Below are 21,130 nucleotides of genomic sequence, written 5' to 3'. Positions count from 1 at the left end.
ACTCACAGGGAAGAGAGTACTCTGTGTTCTAACAGGAAGTGTAGTTTAAATTCTAAAATTATATTCTATTCATTTATAATTATACAAAAAAGATTATCCATTATTTTGATATTCTAAATACATTCATGCTTATCTAAATGTGTATTTTTTACCCTATTCCCATATTTTTGTTTCTTCTATATGTATCTGGTCCCCAAGGTCTATCTTTTTCTATTCCATTTGTGATTTTTCCCACCAGAATTTCCTAATTTGGCACGTAATTTCCCCCCAAATATTTGGAAACTGTAAATCATACGAATCCCAAAAGTATTCACTGTAAATAGAACAAACCCACACAATTTTTTTTTTTATTCCATAAGAAAGCATATCATGATGAGGTTTTAGAGTGATAGTGGGGTTCAGAGCCAAAGACCAGGAAAGAATTCTTGAAGACCGATGTCTTTGATTCAAAAAGGTGACTTTTTTAAAGCATGGGGACAGGACCTTTGGGCAGAAAGAGCTGCACTGGGGTTCTGAAGAGTAGCTGCTTATATACTGTGGAGCGGGGAAGGTGAAGTCCAGAGAAAGTTTCTTTAAGGGATCTCCATATGCTAAAGAGGATTTAGAGATTACTGCAGGCCTGGCTATTGTCAAGCTAAGGCTATTTTTCCCTCTAGCAAAACATTGACATTAAGATAGTAGGGAGTTCCTGGAGATTAGGGTATTGAGATACTTGTGAACTGACTGAGACTCTATCAGGTTAACCATTGGTTTTCCTCTTTCCTTTGTTCTTGGGCAGCCAGGATGCAGGGGGATGCTACCACACCTGTCCCACATGGGGTGGTTCGTGGGCGTCAACTTTCCTTATGCTCCTTCATCGTATCACACCCATGATGTACTCACCTTAAGAATCACATGAAAATGGAAATCTATGTGAAATTCTTCACACTTAGATTTTTATTATTTTCAGTCAATACTTCTTAGGATTGCTTGGTAAACATTTTGGAAACAATCTACATTCTATTTTTAAGTTTAAAAAATTCACCTGAGTCAAACATAATTAAATAATTTTAAATAAAATTTTGAATCATAATAGTATAGAAATTTCAGAAAAGTAAACAGAAAAAAAACCTACTAAGTTTTACCAAATTAACTACTATCAGTTTTAAAATATTCATTTCTAAATACTTCCCCGACTCTAACTTACCTTTTCATTCATTGAACACACTTTTTTATAGAAAAATTAAAATGTTTAATTTTATCATTTTTTATTTCTTTTAAAGATTATGCTTTTTGTGTCAGGTCCAAAAATGCTTTTCCTACTCATAGATCCCCCAAATTTCCTTAAATTTCTTCTTCTAAAATTTGTATAGGTTTCTTTTGTACATTTAACTCCCCAATACATTTTGAGCTAATTTTTGTATGAAGTGTGAAACTTTAGTTTGAGGCTCGTGTGTGTGTGTTTGTGTGTGTTTGTGTGTGTGTGTGTGTGTGTGTGTGTGTGTGTGTGTGTGTGTCTGGACACCCAATTAGTCCAGCAACATTTATGGAAAGGTTATACTTGTCCATCAAATAAATTATTTATACCTTTGTCAAAATTTGGTTGAACATATTGTATAAACCTATTTTTAGGTTTTCTGATATATTCCATTGATCTATGCCTTACCAATGCCACACAATCTTAATTACTGTAGCTATATAAATATCAAAATCAGGTAAACTGATTCTAATCATTTTACTTTTTTTCAAAGTTGTTTTAGTCATTCTAGGTTATTTACCTTTACATAAGAAGCTTAGAACGCTCTTGTTTACACCTACAGAAAATTTTGCAAGATTTTAATAGGAATTGCATTCACCCTATATAAATCAATTCGGATAGAATTGAAATGTTATTATGCTGAATATCCTATATCTTTGTATTCATGAATATCCAATATCATTCCATTTATTCAGATTTAGTTTTTCATCAGTTTTAACAGTATTCAGCATACAAGTTCTGTGAAAGTATTGTTAGACATACTTAAGTATTTCATTTATTTGAGTGAATATAAATGGTAGTATATTTTTAAATACTGGTGTCCCTGGGTTTATTGATAGTATATAGAAATGTGATTGATTTTGTATGTTTACCTGGCATCCTTTGGCCTTACTAAACTTACATTTTACTTCTAAGAGATTTTTTTGGTGGATTACCTACATAGGTGATCATTTCATCTGCAAATAGATAGTTTTATTTCTTCTTTCTTCACCTGTAGGTCTTTTATTTCTTTCTCTCACCTTATTGCACTAGTTAGACTTTCCAGCACTATGTTGACATGAAAAGTGATGGTGGGAATCCTTGCTTCATTCCCACTCTTAGGAAGAAAATATTCAGTCTTTTACCAACAAGCATAATGTTAGATGTTAGGTTTTATTTCATATTCTTTATAAACAAGAGAAAGTTCCTTTCCATAGCTATTTTTCTAAGTTTCTTAAAAATCATGATTGGATGTTGAACCTGGCCAAATATTTTTTCTCCATTGATATATGATATATATTTTTTCTTTAGCCTTTTGATATCATCAATTGCATTAATTGATTTTCAAATATTGAAGAAGCCTTCCATCCCTGGAATAAGCACCATTTGTTCATAGAATATAGTTATTTTCATACATTCCTGAATTCTATTTGCTAACATTTTGTTAAAGATTTTTATGCTTCTTTTCATGAGGAATACTGACTGCTCTGCAGTTTTCTTTTTTGGTGCTGTCTTTGGTTTTGGTATCAAGGTACTATTAACTTTATAAAATAAATGGGGACATGCTCCTTTCTATTTTCTAGAAAAACATAATAAAATTTTAAATGGGAGAATTCTACAGTGAAAGTATCTTGGATTGAAGATACTTTTTTCTTTTCCCTTTTTTTAATTTTTTAACTTTTTTAAAAAATGTTTTGAGAGACAGGCAGAGCATGAGTAGGGGAGGGGCAGAGAGAGAGGGAGATAAAGAATCCTAAGCAGACTCCAGGCTCTGAGCTGTCAGCACAGAGCCCAACACAGGGCTTGAATCCATGAACTGTGAGATCATGACCTGAGCTGAAGTCAGATACTTAACTGACTGAGCCACCCAGGAGCCCCAAGTTTTAATGTTATGAACTCAATTTCCTTCATGAGGACTATTCAAATTGATATATTTCATAATGGATGAGTTTTGGTTTTTGGTTTTGGGGGGTTTTTTGGCATAAAATGGTTTATTCATCTAAACTGTCAAGTTTGTGTGTATAGCTTTTTTCTAGTACTATTCTTCTTTTGATGACTATAAGGTCTATAGTAATGTCCCTTATCTTGTTCTGACATTGGTAATTTGTGTCTTCTCTCTTCCCTTCGTGTCAGTCTTGCTAGAGGTTTGTCGATTTTATTGATATTTCAAAGATCAGACCTTTGTTTTACTAATTCTCTCCCTCTTTTATTTTATTTATATATATTTTTTGGTTTGTTTTTTTATTTCACTGACATCCACTTCTCTCTATATCACTTCCTTCTTTCTGCTTACTTTGGATTTATTTTGCTCTTGTTTTTTCAGCTTCTTGAGGGGGGAATCTTAGACTATTTATCTGAATTTTCCTTTTGTCCCATATACATATTTAGACTAAAATTTACCTCTCAGCATTGCTTTAAGTTGTGTCTCATAAGTTTTGGTAGTTTGTACTTTTAACTTTTTTTTTTTCTTTTGAGACTCTATTCTGACCTGGATTTATTAGAACTGTATTGCTTAGTTTCCAAATGTTTGAGAATTTTCCTCTTATCCTTCTGTAGTCAGAGAGCATACCCTGCATGATTTAAATTCTTTAAAATTTGTTGGGGTTTGTTCTATAAAACAGGAAATGATCTACATGATTGGACACATGAAAAGAATGTCTGTCCTGCTGTTGCTGTGTGGAGTGTTCTATAAACATCAGTTAGATTTTGTTAGTTGATGGGGTTGTGGAGTTTTTTTCAATATCTAGTTGCTCTAATTGTTTAGAGAGGAATTTTGATGTCTCTAAATATAATCATGTATTTATCTATTTCTCATTTCAGCATTATCAATTTTTGCTTCACATATTTCTGTTTTTGGTGCATTCATATTTAAGATTACTATGTCTTCTTGCTGGTTTGCATCTTTTATCATTATATAATGTCCTTGACTATGATATCAGTCTTTGCTTAAGATTAATTGATATATTAAGATAGCCAGTCAGTCCTATTTTACTTTGATCTGTTTTGGTACAATAAATCTTTCTCCATTCTTTTATTTTCAATGTGCCTATATCATTATATTTGAAATTTCTTTTAAACACCATATAGTTGGGTCATATTTTTGAATCAACTTTGCCAATATCTATCTTGTAGTAGATGCGTTTAGGCTATTTTAGTTCAATATAAATTTTAATATAATTACTGATAAAATAGGACTTAAGTCTGGCATTTTATATCATTTTGTGTTTTCTATTGGTTTTCTCTGCTTTTTATCTGTTCTTTTTTAATTCTTACTTTCCTACCAAAGAATTTGAGAACTTCTTTGTATTTATCTATAGTGTTTTGGGGGGCATTTTTTTAAAAGAGAGAGTGTATGAGCCACAGAAAGTGGTAGAAAGAGAGACAAAACCTTAAGCAGGCTCCACATCCAGAGTGGAGCCAGAGGGGGTGGGTAGCGGTGTCAGGGGTGGGGAGGGAACACTTGAGCCAAAATCAAGAGCCAAATGGGATGCTCAGCCAACTGAGTCACCCAGGAACTCCTGTGCATTATTTTTTAAAGCGTTCTTATATACACACATACATACACACATGCAATAACAGCCAAATGATGTCACCAATTTACCTGTTCAAGTGAGGTATAGAAGCCTTACTTTCCTTTACAGCTCTCCCCTTTTAACACTTTTCTTTAAGTTTTTTTGATGTGCAAATCATTCGCACTGAAAACTTTAAAACAATACTTAGAGAATTAAAGATCTAAATAAATTGAGAGATAGTTCACATTCAAGAATGAGAAAACTCACTATTGTAAAGATGGCAATCTCCACAAATTGATTTATAAATTCAATGAAATTCTTATCATTATCCCAGAAGTAATTGACAAGCTGATCCTAAAATTCATCTGTAAATGAAAAGAACCCTGAATAGCCAAAGTGATACTGAAATAGAACTTAACTACAAAGCTACAATAATCAAGACTGTGTGACACTGGCCTAAGGACAGAAATACAGACCACTGGAATATAATAATTGAGAGTCCAGAAATTAACCGTTACTTTTTTATGATCAACTGATTTCTGAGAAAGATATCATGACAATTCACCAGGGAAAGAAAAACCTTTCCAACAAATGGGGTTGGTATAATTACATATCTACATGCAAAAAAAAATGCAACTGGACTCTCACTTCATATCATGCATAAAAATATACACTGAAAATGAAACATAGGTCTAAATTTCAGAGCTAAAATTATTACACGTCTAGGAGAAAACAGAAAAATATAGTGTCCTTAGGCAGACTTCTTAGACATAACATCAAAAGCATGATCCTCAAAAGAAAAAATTCATAACGTGGATAGCTTAAAACTCAAAATTTTTCTGCTCAAAAAGAGACCATTAACAAAATGGGAAGTTGGCTAGAGAAAAATCTTTACAATACATATATCAGATAGAGGACGTATGTCTATATATCTGCTCTTACAACGTAATAATGAGATAAACAACTCACTTTCAAAATGAGCAAAAATATTTTTATAGAAATTCGATGAAAGAAGATATATGCATAGTTAATAAGCAGATAAAAATGCTTATCATCATTACTCATAAGAGAAAATAATTAAAACCAAAATAAAATACCATTTTATATCTATTAGAACGTCTATAGCATAAAACAAACAAAATAACACTGTTTGCAAGCACATAAAGAAACTAGAACCCTACACATGTGTGGTTTCTACTTTTTAGAAAGCAACCTAGTTTCTTACAAAATTAAGCATAAACTTACCATACCTACCACTAATTACATTGCTAAGAATCTCCCCAAGAAAAATGAAAACACATGTCTGCACAAAGACACGTAAGTAGGTGTTCATAGCAGCATCATTCATAATAACAAAAACTGAAAATAATCTAACTGTCTATCCACTGGGGAAAGAACAAAAAAAATGTAGCATATTCATATAATGGGAAATTACTCAGCAAGAAAAAGGAACAAATTATTGATATTTGCTACATCATAAATGAGCCTCAGCCACATCACACTAAGTGAACGAAAGGAGTTGCATATGACTACGTATTGTATAATTTGATTCACATAAAATGTTTAGAAAAGCAAATTTAAAGAAACAAAAAACAGATCAACAGTGCCTAAGACTTCAAGAGAAAGTTGAGATTTCCCTCTTCAAGAGAAAGAGGGAAACTTGGAGTGGTGGAAATTTCTAACACTGGATTGTGGAGATGGTTATACAGCACTATTAATTTACCAAACTAATTAAATCAAACATATAAAATGGGTGAATTTTATAGTATGTAAGCTATATGTCCTTAAAGCTATTAAAACATAATAGAAACCAAAATACTTCTCTCTAATTTGACATTTTTATGCTCAGCAATTTTTATGCAATAGGCATACAAGCTTCTACAAATTCTCAGATATAAGACATTACTAATGTACTCACTAGTTTATGAAATTTTAGATAAATGATACAGTATATATTAGTTTACATACTTTAGGTATAGAACCTAGAACAAAAATTTGACTTCTATACATTTATCCAAAATGAAACTCCAATAAATAGTTATCTTTTTTTGTAAATATTTTTTAAGTCTTTTGATTTATTTCTGAGAAAGAGAGACAGAGACAGAGTATGAGCAGGGATGGGGCAGAGAGAAATGGAGACACAGAGCATGAAGCAGGCTCCAGGATCTGAACTGTCAGCAAAGAGCCTAAAGCGGGGCTTGAACTCATGAACCATGAGATCATGACCTGAGCTGAAATTAGATGCTTAAATGATTGTGCCACCCAGGAGCCCTTCCATTACCTTTTTCAAAGCAGGGGAGAAATTAAAGAAAAGTCGGTGGTTATATGTTCTGAATCTTTCAGGAAGATGCCAGTTCTGAATTATTTCTTCATCAGAAATCACATGATGATCCAATGCTTTGAGAGGCCATATACTGTTGACAAGAACATGTCTATATCCTTTTTTAAGGCTCACTGGACAGTCGAACATAGTGAGGGCAATGAGACTTGGACAGGCAGATAGCATACATATATTCTTTAACTTTGCAAATCCATTGTCATGAAGATAAAGGAGTTTTAGAGTCTTCAGTCCACTCCAAAATTTAGTATCTGGTATACTCTTTATCTGAAATATTATTAATAAAAATATTTTTAAATATAAATGTTAATTTTCTATAAATTGCATGTAAAATGGAAAAACATTAAACATCTTCTAAAACTCAGTATTTTTCAAAATGGCAAATTTCTCATTAATAAGCCAAAAAAGAATCTTTTGTTTTCCAGTGGTGATTGGAGTAAAAACACAATACATACAGTGTTCATCTGGAATAGGTTATCATTATTAGTATAATTAAATGAAAAGACATATATACTTTGTTCAGTAAAAATTTTAAAGTACTTTCCTGACAAAAAGAATTAATGTGATATACCCCATTAACAAAATGAAAGATAAAAATCATATGATAATCTCAAAAGAAAGAGAAAAGGCATTTGACAAAATTCAACATTCATTCATAAGAAAAACTCTCAGCAAAGCAGACACTGAATAATTCTCAATATAATAAAAGCCATATATGACAAGCCTACAGTCAATATCATATTGAATGGTAAAAATTCATATCCTCTGAGATCAGAAACAAGACAAGAATGCCCACTCTTGTCACTTTTATTTAACACAGTATTGGAAGTCCCAGCCAGAGTAATTGAGCAAGAAAAAGAAACAAATGGCATGCAAACCAAAAAGGAAGAAACAAAACTGTCACCGTTTGCAAACAACATATATACAGATAACTCTAAGCCTCCACCAAAACACTTTCACAACTAATAAATGAATTCAGTAAAGTTACAGGATACGAAATCAATATACAAACATCTGTTGCATTTCTGTATACTAAGCTATCAGAAAGAGAAATTAAGAAAACAATCCCATTTACAACTGCATCAAAAAAGAATAAAATACCCGAATGAATTTAAACAAGGAGGGTGAAAGATCTGGATACTGAAAACAATGACAAATGGGTGAAATAAATTGAAGAAGAGAAAAACAAATGGAAAGATTTCCATTATTTATGGACTGAGAGAATAAATGTTGTTAAAATAATATTGTCCAATGTAATCTACATATTCAGAGTAATCCCTTCTAAATTACAAAGGCATTTTTCACAGAAATAGAAAAAGAATCCCAAAATGTATATGGAAACACAGAAGACCCCTAATAGCCAAAGCAATCCTGGAAGAATAAAGCAGAATGTATCCTGCTCCAATTTTAAACTATATTATGAACCTATGGTGATCAAAACAGTGTAGTATCAAAATAAAAACATACAGATCAATGTAACAGAATAGAGAGAACGGAAATAAACCCATGCATAGATGGTCAATTGATTTATGATGGAGTCAAGAATATACAATGAGGAAAGGGCAGTCTCTTCATGAGGCCATGTAAAAGGGCCTGTTAATCTTCTCTATATCATTCTAATTTTAGATTATATGCTGCTGAAGCAAGCACAAAGTCTCTTCAATAAGTGGTGTTGGGAAAACTGGACAGCAACATAGAAAGAAAGAAGAAGGAAGGAAGGAAGGAAGAAAGGAAGGAAGGAAGGAAGGAAGGAAGGAAGGAAGGAAGGAAGGAAGGAAGGAAAAACTGGTCTACTATCTTACACCATATACATAAATTAGCTCAAAATGGATTGAGGGCTAAAACCTAAGACCTGGAACTATAAAAATTCTAAAACAAAACATGGGCAGTAAACTTCTGCACAATAGTCTTGGTGATAATTGTTGGATTTGACACCAAAAGCAAAGGACACAAAAGCAAAAATATATTAAGTAAAAGTATATCAAACTAAGAAGCTTCTGCACAGCAAAGAAAACCATCATTAAAATGAAAAGGCAAGCTACTGAATGGAAGAAAGTATTCAGAAATCATATGTGTAATAAGGAGATAATATTGAAAATATATAAAGAACTCATATAACTCTATAGCAAAATAAAATCCAATTAAAAAATGGGCAGTGAATCTGAATACATATTTTCTAAGAAGACACTCAGCTAGATGGCAACATGGGACATGAAGGGATGCTCATTATCTCTAATCATCAGAGAAATACAAATCAAAACCACAAGGAGATACAACTTCTTACCTGTTAGAATGGTTTTTATCCAAATGACAAAAAATAACAAGTGTTGGCAAGGATGTAGAGAAAAGGAAACCCTTATGCACAGTTAATGGGAATGTAAATTGGTACAATCACTGTGGAAAATGGTACAGAGGTTCCTCAAGAAACTAAAAATAAAACTACCAAATGATCCAACAATTCTACTTCTCAATATGTATCTGAAGACTAGGAAAACACTAACTCGAAAAGATATATACACCTTCAATATTCATTGCAGCGTTATTTACAATAGTCAAGACATGGAAGCAGCCTAAACAATATATATATCTCAAATCATTATGTTGAACTTAATGTTATATGTTAATTATGTCATCTAAAAAGTTGAAAAGTCCAAAGCATTTTTAATCCAGGCTATCAATTTAGGAAGTAAAATATACCAAATCACATAGTATTTACATATTTCTAACTCAAAATTTTGCTTAAATTTAAATTTTTTAAAAAGTAATCTCTACACCCAATGTAAAGCTCAAACTCATGACCCCAATATCAAGAGATACATGTTCTATGACTGAGTCAGCCAGATACCCTTTAAATTTTGTATTTTCATATATTTTTTAGTTTTAAATTTTTATTTATATAAAAGACTGGAAGAAATACTATAGATAGATAACTTAGGTGTTTTCAAATATCAATTTCATTTATATTCAAATATCTAAAATGTCTGTTGCTTACCTGGTTTCCATGGAGATCAAGTTTGACTAATTTTATACAACTTTGAAGTGGATGAATATTTGTGATAAAATTGTTTGAGAGGATGCATACTCTCAGAGAGATACAGGATTGCAAATTTTCCATAGATTTTAAATGAAGGCCACTATACTTCACAAAAACAAAATCTTTCTGATCTTCAATCATGTTTTTATTATAGTGACTCCATTCTTCATGACTGATTAGCTCTTTTGTGATTGTTCCGTGAAACATCTAGGAAAAATGGGGAATTTCTTAGAAAAGTTTTTTTCAACTTCCAAAAATAAATTTGAAAACAAAAAAATATTTGCTAATAGTGAGAATAAAATGGATAGAAAAGTTAAAATTAATGAAAAAAATCTAACTTGTAAGTGGAATCCAAAAACATTAAAACAACAAAAACAACAAAGAAGCAAAAAGCAGAATCAGACCTACAAATACAGAGAACAAACTTATGGTTGGCAGACAAGAGGGGGTTAGGCAAAATGGGTGAAGGGGAAAGGGACCTCCAGTTATAGAATGAGTAGGTCACAGGAATAAACAGTACAACATAAGGAATACAGTCACTACAGTATACAGTAGTACAGGCAATACAGTAATAGTAATGTAAGGGACAGATAGTAGCCATACATGTGGTGAACATAATATAATATGTCAAATCACTAAGTTGTATACCTGAAACTAATGTAACATCTTGTATCACATATACTACAAATTTTTTTCAACCACTAATCCTTGGGGCACCTGGGTGGCTCAGTCAGTTAAGCATCCAACTTTGGCTCAGGTCATGATCTAAGTTTGTGAGTTCAAGCCACATGTCAGGCTCTGTGCTGATGGCTCTGAGCCTGAGCCTGCTTTGGATTCCTTGTCTCCTTCTTTCCCTGCCCCTCCCCCACTTGTGCTCTGTCTCTCCCTGTCTCACAAAAATAAAAAAATGTAAAAAATGTAAAAAAAAAAAAGTAATTCCCTTAAAACCTTGTAATTAAAAGTATAAAATTTATATGACTAGAAATAAAAAATGTTATCAATGCCCTCACCAATCAAATAATCAGTGAGAAGAAAACAAACCTTCCTTTTCAGTGAAATAACTGATATAAAACATCACTTCTAAGTAAGAAAATTAAAACAAAGAAAATTATACCTTAGCATTCCTTGTGTAATAATGTTGGTCAAAAGATTCAATAAATAAAGAAATGAACTGAATGATAAACTTCCAACTCAGGATAGCAATAACCTTTGTGGAAGAGGCTGAAAATGTAGGCAAATGAAATTAAGGTGTGATACAGGGTTTCAACTGTTATAAATTTCTTAAAGAAACAATTTACAATCCCATTACTTACTTCTATGTTCAATTCAACTAGGCAATTCAAATCTGGAATTCTATTAGTTTCAAAATTTGACTAGGTTTATATAAAATTTCTGGATCAAAGCGTTTTAAAGTAATGGTATATAGTATTTCTTATACATTTGAAATTTCTCTTTCTCTGGGTAATTTAAGCTTTTACAAAACACAGTCACCCAGTGATAGTTTAGAAGAGACTGTCTGAAGTCAAGTGGCCTATCCGAGAGCCTTGAGTAAGAGGAACCACCTTCCCTATTGGAAGAATCTTTCTACCAGGTGAAGGTAAACTAGGTTAGCATAATCCAAATGAAATTAATGTGAAAATCCAGATAAATCCTTGTGCTCTTTCAAGAGATTAGTTCCTTTTTATATGCTGACCAAGGCTTAGAACTATAATTAAATTCTAAGTACCATCTAAGGAACTAAAAATAAAAAGCAAATTCCTAGGCCCCATATCAATGTTATCAGAGTCTCTGAGCTAAAATAAAGGTCAAGAAATCTGTAATTGAGGATGTACCTGGGTAAATCATGGACACCTTGAGAAAGATTAGCCTAAACTACAAGTAGAACATTTTTCCAAATATAAAGACCCTGATATAAAATAAACAGATATAAATGAATCTTTATAAACTTACTAAGCTCTATTAGGTCCTGAAATGAAAGGCAATATAACAAAATGTATTCCATCATTTGGACTCCCTATTTAGGAAAAAACCTCAAGTCTTTCTTCAGGCTTTCCTTTCAAGAAACCTATGTTTTTCATTCTGGCCTAATAAAGGCAAACTCCAGTTCATAACAAGGGTGCATAAGAGATCATATAATGGGCATAAATCAGGATGTTTTAAGACAATGGAATGCTCAAAAATTTTACTTATAGAATCCAATCTTTGAGTCAATAAAAACTCTAGAAGAAATCTGCAAAGTGAGAGTCATATACTAAATGAATGTTTCTTCCTTTCTACTTTTGTAGCCAAGTGATTTAAAATTATTAATAGACTTTATTCTTTGGGGTTATTTTAGGTTGACAGAAAAACTGATAGTACACATATACACCCCCGTAACTCCCTGTACCTTGAGTTCCCCCTATTAACACTTTGCATTAGTGTTATATATGTGTTACAATTAATGATCCAACCTTAATGAATTAGTGTTAACTAAATTTAAAGTTTTCTAGATCATAACTTATGACAAAATCTCAAGATGAACAAAACATATCAACATGGAATGCAGAGGGGCGCCTGGGTGGCTCAGTGGGTTAAGCCTCCGACTTCGGCTCAGGTCAGATCTCACGTTCGTGGGTTCAAGCCCCGTGTCGGGCTCTGTGCTGACAGCTAGCTCAGAGCCTGGATCCTGCTTCCGGTTCTGTGTCTCCTTCTCTCTCTGCCCCTCCCCCTCTCATGCTCTGTCTCTCTCTGTATCAAAAATAAATAAAATATCAAAAAATTTAAAAAAAACATGGAATGCAGAGATCCCATTTCTTCATATAAAGCTGAAGTTGAGTTGACATTATATATTTTGTCACAGCATTGGGGGGTGTGTGAGTGTGTGTGTGTGATATATTGAGAGAGATGCATAGATAGATAAACTATTATTTCAAGCATCCATTTCTCACACTGATTATTCCATCTCTAATATACTTCTTTGTAGAAGATAGACTCTGCCTAGCATTTATTTTTAGGGATTCTAAATAGTGTTATTAACTAAGTATAGTTAAGGTCTATAAAATTAGCACAAGCAATGGAAGATTTTTATGTTAAACTTTTCTGTATTGTTATTCATATATCACATAAATGTGATGTCAATAATCTACCACTAGTATTATTCAAAGGTACACTTTTTTTCTATTTCCTTTATTGATCTCAGACATACTAAATAATCTGACTAAATGAAAAGTTCTGTAATTAGTTAAGCATTCTAACTTCAGCTATTAGTTGACTGACATTGTTACTAACTCTGTGAAGTTCACTGATACCGTTTTGTGAAGCTAACTGATACATAAGATAACATGGTTCCTTTCCTCAAAACGCCTAAATATGTTCAAAATACTTTTTTAATAACACCCAGTGAGGGAGTTAATGTGACTGGTATCATTGCTTCACTGAAAAACTTCTGGCAGATAAAACAGGTACTTTGGGGCAGAAAAGAATTATTAGGTCACCCAAATCAAAATCTGAGATAATCTTGATGACAGTACTTAATTGAATGTCTTTTTACTTATTTTGGACAAGCACTTCCTATATTTAATTAAAAAGATGCCAATAACAGACATATAAAAATCATCTGTAATAAAGAGTAAGGTGACTAGGGAACTCTAAAATGTCATGGCCTCAGAATTAAAAAAAAAAACTACATTGTCTAATTATTTTATGATTAAATGCAAACCCATGAAAACAATAAAATTAACCATGTGGTAAAATAAAATAGAAAGTTGAAATATTAGTTTTTATTTAATTCAATAATTAGAATTCTAATCAGTTAAAAACAATGGCTTCTTAGTTAATAAAATATGCTAAACTCTGCTATTTAAGGATGTCATATTTACTTCTCTCTCTTGGTGTTATCCATTTCAACAAATCATTGTCTAGCTAACTTTTAGTCATTATATTCCTGTACCATGCCTACATCCCCAATTTAGAAATTATATATTTTTCTGTTATACAATTTGTTGTCTTTCCAATTATATTACCTGCACCCTGAGGTCAGGGCATTTGTTTTGTGGTTAGCTATATATTTTTCATAGTTTAGCATGATACCAAGAACTGAATCAGGTATAATTAAATAAATTGACCAGAAATCCTACCTAGGATTTTCAGCTGAAAAAAGGAAACAAAAGGAATCCAAATCAGAAAGGAAGAAGTAAATTTTCTGTTTGCAGATATAGAAGATCCTCAAAACTCCATGAAAACTGTTAGAAATCATAAATTAATTCAGTAAAGATGGGGGCACAAAATAAACATGCAAAAGTCAGTTGCATTTTATATATACTAACAATGAGGCATCTGAAAAAGAAATAAAGAAACCAATCCTCTTATAACAGCATCACAAAGAATAAAATACTTAGGGATAAATATAATCAAGGAGGTGAAAGATCTGTACACTGAAATCTATATGATATTAATGAAAGAAATTAAAGATACAAACAAATGGAAAAATCTTGTGCTTAGGAACAGTTAATAGTCCTAAAATGTCTATTCTATCCTAAGCCATCTATAGATTCAATGCAATTAACACAATTTAAAGAGCACGCCACAATAATAGGAAAAATAATGCTGAAATTCATATGGAACAAGAATAACAAGAACTCAAGAATCTCAACTAGGCAGGGGCACTGGGTGGCTCAGTCAGTTAAGCGTCCAAGTCTTGGCTTCAGCTCAGCTGATGATCTCATGGTTTGTGAAACTGAGCTCCACATCAGGCTTAGTGCTGACAGTATGGAGTCTGCTTGGGATTCCTTCTCTCTCTCTGTCTCTCCCTCTCTCTCTCTCTCTCTCTCTCCCTCCTCTCCTCTCTCTGTCTCTCAAAATAAATAAATTTTTTAAAAATTTTAAATCTCAAGTAGGCAAAACAATTTTGAGAAAGAAAATGAAGCTGGAGGCCTCATACTTCCTGATTTAAAAACAGATTACAGATTCACAGTAATCAAAACAGTATGGTACCGGAAAACAAACAAACAAAACAAAACAAACAAACAAAACAGACATACAAACCAAATTATAACAATTAAGAGCCCAGAAATAAACATACCCATATATGTCAACTAATATTTGACGAGGTAACAAAGAATACTCAATGAGGAAGCAACAGTAACTTCAATAAATGGTGTTGAGAACACTGGCTATTCACTGAAAAAGAATAAAATCTGACCTCTTACACCACTTATGAAAAATACCTCAAAATTAAGTCAAAATTAAATTTAAAAAACGTATATGTAAGACTGAGAACCATAAAACTCCTGGAAGGAGAGACAGGAAAAAATCTGTGACATTGGTCTTAGCAATGATTTTTGGATATGAAACCAAAAGCACAGGCAATAAAAGCAAAAATCAACACATAGGACTACATCACACTGAAAAGCCTTAGCACAGAAAAGAAACAATAAACAAAATGAAGATGCAAACTATGGAATGGAAGAAATTATCCGCAATAATCTAACAAGGGATAAACATCAAAGTACAAAAGGAACTCATACAAATCGCTAGCAATACCATCATCATCATCTAATTTTAAAATAGGCTGAGGACATCAACATTTTTCCCAAAAAGGCATATAAATGGCCAACATATACATGAGAAGATCTAAGATGAACAAATTCTAGCAATATAACATACAATATGGTAACTACAGTTAACAATATCATATTGTATACTTGAAAGTTTCTAAGAGAGTATATCCCAAATGTTCTCACCACAAAACAAATTGTAACTATATAAGATAGATAGATGTGTTAACTAAGCTTATTGTGATTATCATTTTGCAATATGTGTGTATCAAATCATCATATCAAACACATTAAATTTATACAACATTATATGCCAGTTATATCTCAATAAACCTGGAAAAAGATGTATTTTTTATGTTTTTTTATTTTGAGAGAGAGAGAGAGAGAGCATGCACATGCACACAAGCAGGCTGGAGCAGAGAAGGAAGGGGAGAGAATCCCAAGCAGGCTGTGTTCTCAGTGCAGAACTTGATCCCATGGTCTGAGATCATAACCTGAGCTGAAATAAAGAGTTGGAAGCTTAACCAACTGAGCCACCAGGCAACCCTGGAAAAAAAAGACTTCTAAGTACAAATGACAAGGTATCTCTCATATAGAGTGAGATCTATTATTAATTCCTTGAAATCCTTCCCTTTGAATTTCCACAACCAATATCCAAATTCCTGTAAAAAATAATACATTTTTTACTTATGCTGCATAATAAAACACCCCAAAATCTATTGGCTTAAAACAACTACTATTAATTATCTCCAAGGGTTTTGTGGGTTGACTTGATTCAAGTAGGCACTTCTTTTCCAAGTGACATTAACTAGAGATTCAGTCTTGTAGGGCTCATCTGCACTGACACCTCCAAGACAGCTAATACGCAGGTCTGACACACTGGCAAGGACACTGGAAGGGAGGGTCAGCTGGGATGCTGGGATGTATGGGTCTCTCCCACCATAATGTCCTAGGACCTCTCTCCATCCACATCAGCCTTCACTGTGTCATTCTCTCCATGTCTATTTATGTGTTCCCACAGTAGAATAGCAAAACAAAAAAGTATCAAACCAGAATCTGCCAGAACTTCTAAAGGCCCCACTGGCACAACTTCACCTCACTACACTCTATTGATTAAAGAAAGTTATTTTGATTTTTGAACTTATTTTTTATCTTATGAAGTAGTTAGAGAAAGAAGAAACAAATAGAAGTTATTCTGAGCTTGGTGACCTCAGGCAATCTAAACCCTGTTCCTCAATTACCTCATCTATACAATGAGCCCTGCAATAGTACTTAATGGATAGAATTATTATGAAGACAAAATGACTTGGCAGAAAGGTTTCAGAATTGTGCCTGGCATGTAATAAGCACTATAAATAAGTGTTACTAAAATAAGTCTGGCTCAGTTAACAACTCAAAATAGAATGTAATCTTCAAAAAGTAAATTAGGGCACTTTTGGTTTCTGGTCCAGAATATAAGGAGCTTAGATGTTGTCACACCATCCTAACAAATACAAAGATGAACAAAATGAAAATTCAAAAACCCTTTATAGATTTGTCAGAAAAGTGAGGTTACATGAAAAACTACTGAATCAAAATTCAGAGATAGGCAGGTAGAGACTAAGATTCAGAAGTTACTGGAGCAGAAATTCACCAGCAGAAACCTCTGCAGGAACTAGTGCCAGGGTAGGACTGAAAAGTTACTAGGAGCTTAGTGTTGCCAACTCAGATTTAGAAACTCTTCCCCCCCATACTTCTGTGAGATTAATATCCAGGAGCTCTACCAGGTCCTCAGATTGAATAGTGGAGAAAAATCTGCTCATGCCTCTGAGAGGAGAGAGGAAAGTAATAATCTTGAAATACACCAGATCACCCTGTTCTTCTTAACAAGGGCTACCCTAAGGAGAAAATACTTAACACACAATAAACAACAGAGGTTTTACCAGAGCCTAACTGATCTGGAAGTAGGGAAATGTCCAACTACATTTCCATCAAGCCTTCCGTTTGGGAGAAAGAAGTACACAATTCCAGTCCACTCTAGCCATCTTGTCCCACCTAAGGTGTAGGGAGGCTGAGGAGCCCTTGTGAGACTCACAGCCTAGAGAGCACAACCTCACTAAAAGACTGATGCTTATTCACACCTTACTACCACACCACACGTTATTTTACTGTAGTTCTTTTTACCAGAAAATGATGTCTGGTTTGCAATAAAAAAATTACAAAGCATACTAAAAGACAACATAAAGCAAGCATTAGAACCAGATTCTATACTGCAGGGATGTTGGAATTACCAGATTGAGAATCTAAAAAAAAAAATATGATTAATATGCTAAACACTATAAAGGAAAAAGAGAGACAACAAACAAGAAAAGACAGTGTAAAGAGAGATAAAAGTATTTTACAAGAATCAAAAGGAAATGTTAAAGATCAAAACCACTGTAACAGAAATTATTATTATTCTTGATGGCCGCTTTAATTGGTTGGACATGCCTAAAGAAAGAATCTCCGTCAAGTCAATAGAAGTTTCCAAAACCAAAAAACAAAGAGAAAAAAAAATCACTGAACAAAGCTGAACAGAATATTCCAGAACTGCAAAAAGTACAAAATATACATAATGGAAATACCAGAATGAGAAGAAAGTGATATAGGAAAAGAAATACTTGCAATAGTAAAGATGTGAGAATTTCTAAAAATTAATGTCAGATACCAACCCACTGGTCCAATAAGCTCAGAAAAAAACAAACAGGATTAAGGCAAACAACAAGATACACTGGGGTTGAGGAGGACACTTTACCCATAGATCAGCAAAATTCAGAATTATATCCAACTTCTCCCAAGAAACCATGCAAGCAAGAAGGGGATAGGGTGAAATATTTACTGTAAAGAGAAAATAACTAACTAATATAAAAATCTATGCCCTGTGAAATTATCCTTTAAAAGTCGATGAGAAATACAGACTCTCAGACAAACAAAAATTGAGGAAATCAGTTGCCAATATATCTGCTTTGCAAGAATTGTTAAAAGGAGTTTGCTGGAAAGAAAATAACATAGTTCAGAAACTCAGATGTCATAAAAAAAGGAAAAACAGTGGGGAAGAAACAAGTGAAGATAAAATAAAAGCTTTTATTTGTCCTATTTTAAGTTTTTATAACAGATAACAGTTTGGTCAAATACTAATGGCAATCTGTATTAGATTATCTATGTATATATGTATATTCATGCATGGATATGTATAAATAAAATGAAAGGCAGCAATGATACAAGGAACAAGAGGGAAGAATTAGAAATACCTTGTTACTAAAAGATATTTAAACTACACGTAAACCAGTATATGTCATTTGAGAGTGGACTTGAGTTATTGCAAGAACTAGGGCAGCTAACAAAAAAAAGAAAATAAATACACTAAGACAGAAAATGAAATCACATACAATGCACAGTTAAACCACAGGCAGAGAAGAGTAGAAGGCTAAATTGAAACAAAAACAAGAGCAATGAATACAGAACAGTAGCAAAATATAGTGGCTCTTACTCTAACTATAAAAATAATCAATTTAAACATCAATGGTCAAAGCACCAACACAAAGACATAGAGGATCAAAGTTAGAGTGGATCAAAAAACCAAGTCAACTATACGCTGTCTATAGGAATGGTACTTTAAATGTACAGACATATAAATTAAAAGTAAAGTGATGGAGATGAATTCTACCAAACATTCAATCAATTCCAATCCTTCTTAGACTCTTCTAAAAAAAAGGAGAGAACATTTCCAAATTCCTTTTATGAGGTCAGCATTAAGCTGATACCAAAACTAGAGGACACTACAAAAAAATCACAGGCCAGTATCCCTGATGAATACAAATGTAAAAAATTCTCAACAAGGTATTTGCAAACCAAATTTGACAATGCGTTGAGGATCATACACCATGATGAAGTGGATTTTTGCCTGAGAAGAAAGGATGGATCAATATCCACAATTGAGTACATGTGATGACACACCACATTAATAAAATGAAGGATAAAAATCATGATCATCTTGAGAGCTGCAAAAAAAGCACTTGACAAAATTCAACATCCCATTATGCTAACCTGAGTATTCCAACAAATGGTATAGATAGAACATAACATAATAGAGGCCATATATGACAAACCCACAGTTAACATCACACACAGCAGTAAAAACTTAAAGCTTTTCCTCTAAGTTCAGGAACAAGACAAGGATGCCCATTCTCACCAGTTTTATTCAACACTGTATTGGAAGTTCAGAGACAAACTCGGCAAGAAAAAGAAAAAAAGCATCTAAATTGGAAAGGAAAAAGTAAAACTGTCACTATTTGCACCTAACACTATACAGTAAAAACCCTAGAGACTTCACCAAGTCTTAGAATAAAGGAATACAGTAGAGTTGCAAGAAATAAAGCTAATGTAAAAATCTGTTGTGTTCCTACACACTAATAATGAACTATTAGAAAGAGAATTTAGGAAAACCTACCATTTACAATTGCACCAAAAAGGATAAAATACCTACGCCTAAATTTAATCATGGAACTAAAACACCTGTACAATGAAATTAATTAATTAAAGAAGAGACAAATAATTGGAAAGCTATTCCATGCTCATGAACAAGAATTAATATTATTAAATGTCTATACTACCTTCCAAAACCTATATATTCAGTACAATATTTTTCCTAAATTCAATGCCATTTTTACAGAAATATAATAAATAATCCTATATTTGCATAAAACCACACCAAAAAAAAACCTAAATAGCCAAACCAATCTTGAGAAAGAACAACAAAGCTGGAGGCATTATGTTCCCTAATTTTACACTGTATTACATACCTATAGTAATCAAAACAGTGGGGCGTTTGCATAAAAATATAGATTATGAGACAAAACAGACACAAGAAGTAAACCCAAGCATAGATGGTCAATTGATGGCTCATAAGAGCCAAGAATATATAATTTATCTTCAATAAATAGTGTTGGGAAAACTGGGCAGCAACATGCAAAAGAATAAAACTGGACCACTATCTCACAGGTTTGAACTTGAAACCTTAAACTCTGAAAGAAAACATAGGCAGTAAACTCCTTCACAATATTCTTGGTAATGATTTTTTGGATTGGACACCAAAAGCAAAGGACACAAAAGCAAAAATATATCAAGTAAAAGTATATCAAACTAAGAAGCTTCTGCACAGCAAAGAAAGCCATCAATAAAACGAAAAGGCAAGCTACTGAATGAAAGACAATATTTGCAAATCATATATGTAATAAGGGGATAATACCCAAAATATATAAATAACTCACACAACTCAGCAGCAAAATAAAATCCAATTAAAAAATGGGCAGTGAGGGGTGCCTGGGTGGCTCAGTCGGTTGAGCGTCCAACTTCAGCTCAGGTCATGATCTCACAGCTCGTGAGTTCTAGTCCTGAATCAGGTGCTTACAGTTCAGAGCCCAGAGACTTCTTCCAATTCTGTGTCCCCTCCTCACCCCCCCATCCCCCCTTCTCCCA

General features: G+C 33.0%; 1 protein-coding gene across 1 annotated transcript in view; it reads right to left on the bottom strand.

The window, feature by feature from the left end:
• LRRIQ3 (leucine rich repeats and IQ motif containing 3) overlaps positions 1 to 21,130 on the bottom strand; it is a 162,654-nt gene that overhangs the window by 129,762 nt on the left and 11,762 nt on the right. The window contains exons 2-3 of the mRNA XM_029948578.1: positions 10,059 to 10,307; positions 7,010 to 7,333 (exon numbers count right to left, since the gene is read on the bottom strand). Coding sequence (XP_029804438.1) covers positions 7,010 to 7,333; positions 10,059 to 10,307 — 573 coding nt within the window. The remainder of the gene's footprint in view (positions 1 to 7,009; positions 7,334 to 10,058; positions 10,308 to 21,130) is intronic.

The sequence above is a fragment of the Suricata suricatta genome, chromosome 8 (assembly GCF_006229205.1).
Source record: "Suricata suricatta isolate VVHF042 chromosome 8, meerkat_22Aug2017_6uvM2_HiC, whole genome shotgun sequence".
NCBI lineage: Eukaryota > Metazoa > Chordata > Mammalia > Carnivora > Herpestidae > Suricata > Suricata suricatta.
The sequence above is the reverse complement of the archived record's forward strand: the minus strand, read 5'-3'. Positions and strand labels throughout refer to the sequence as shown.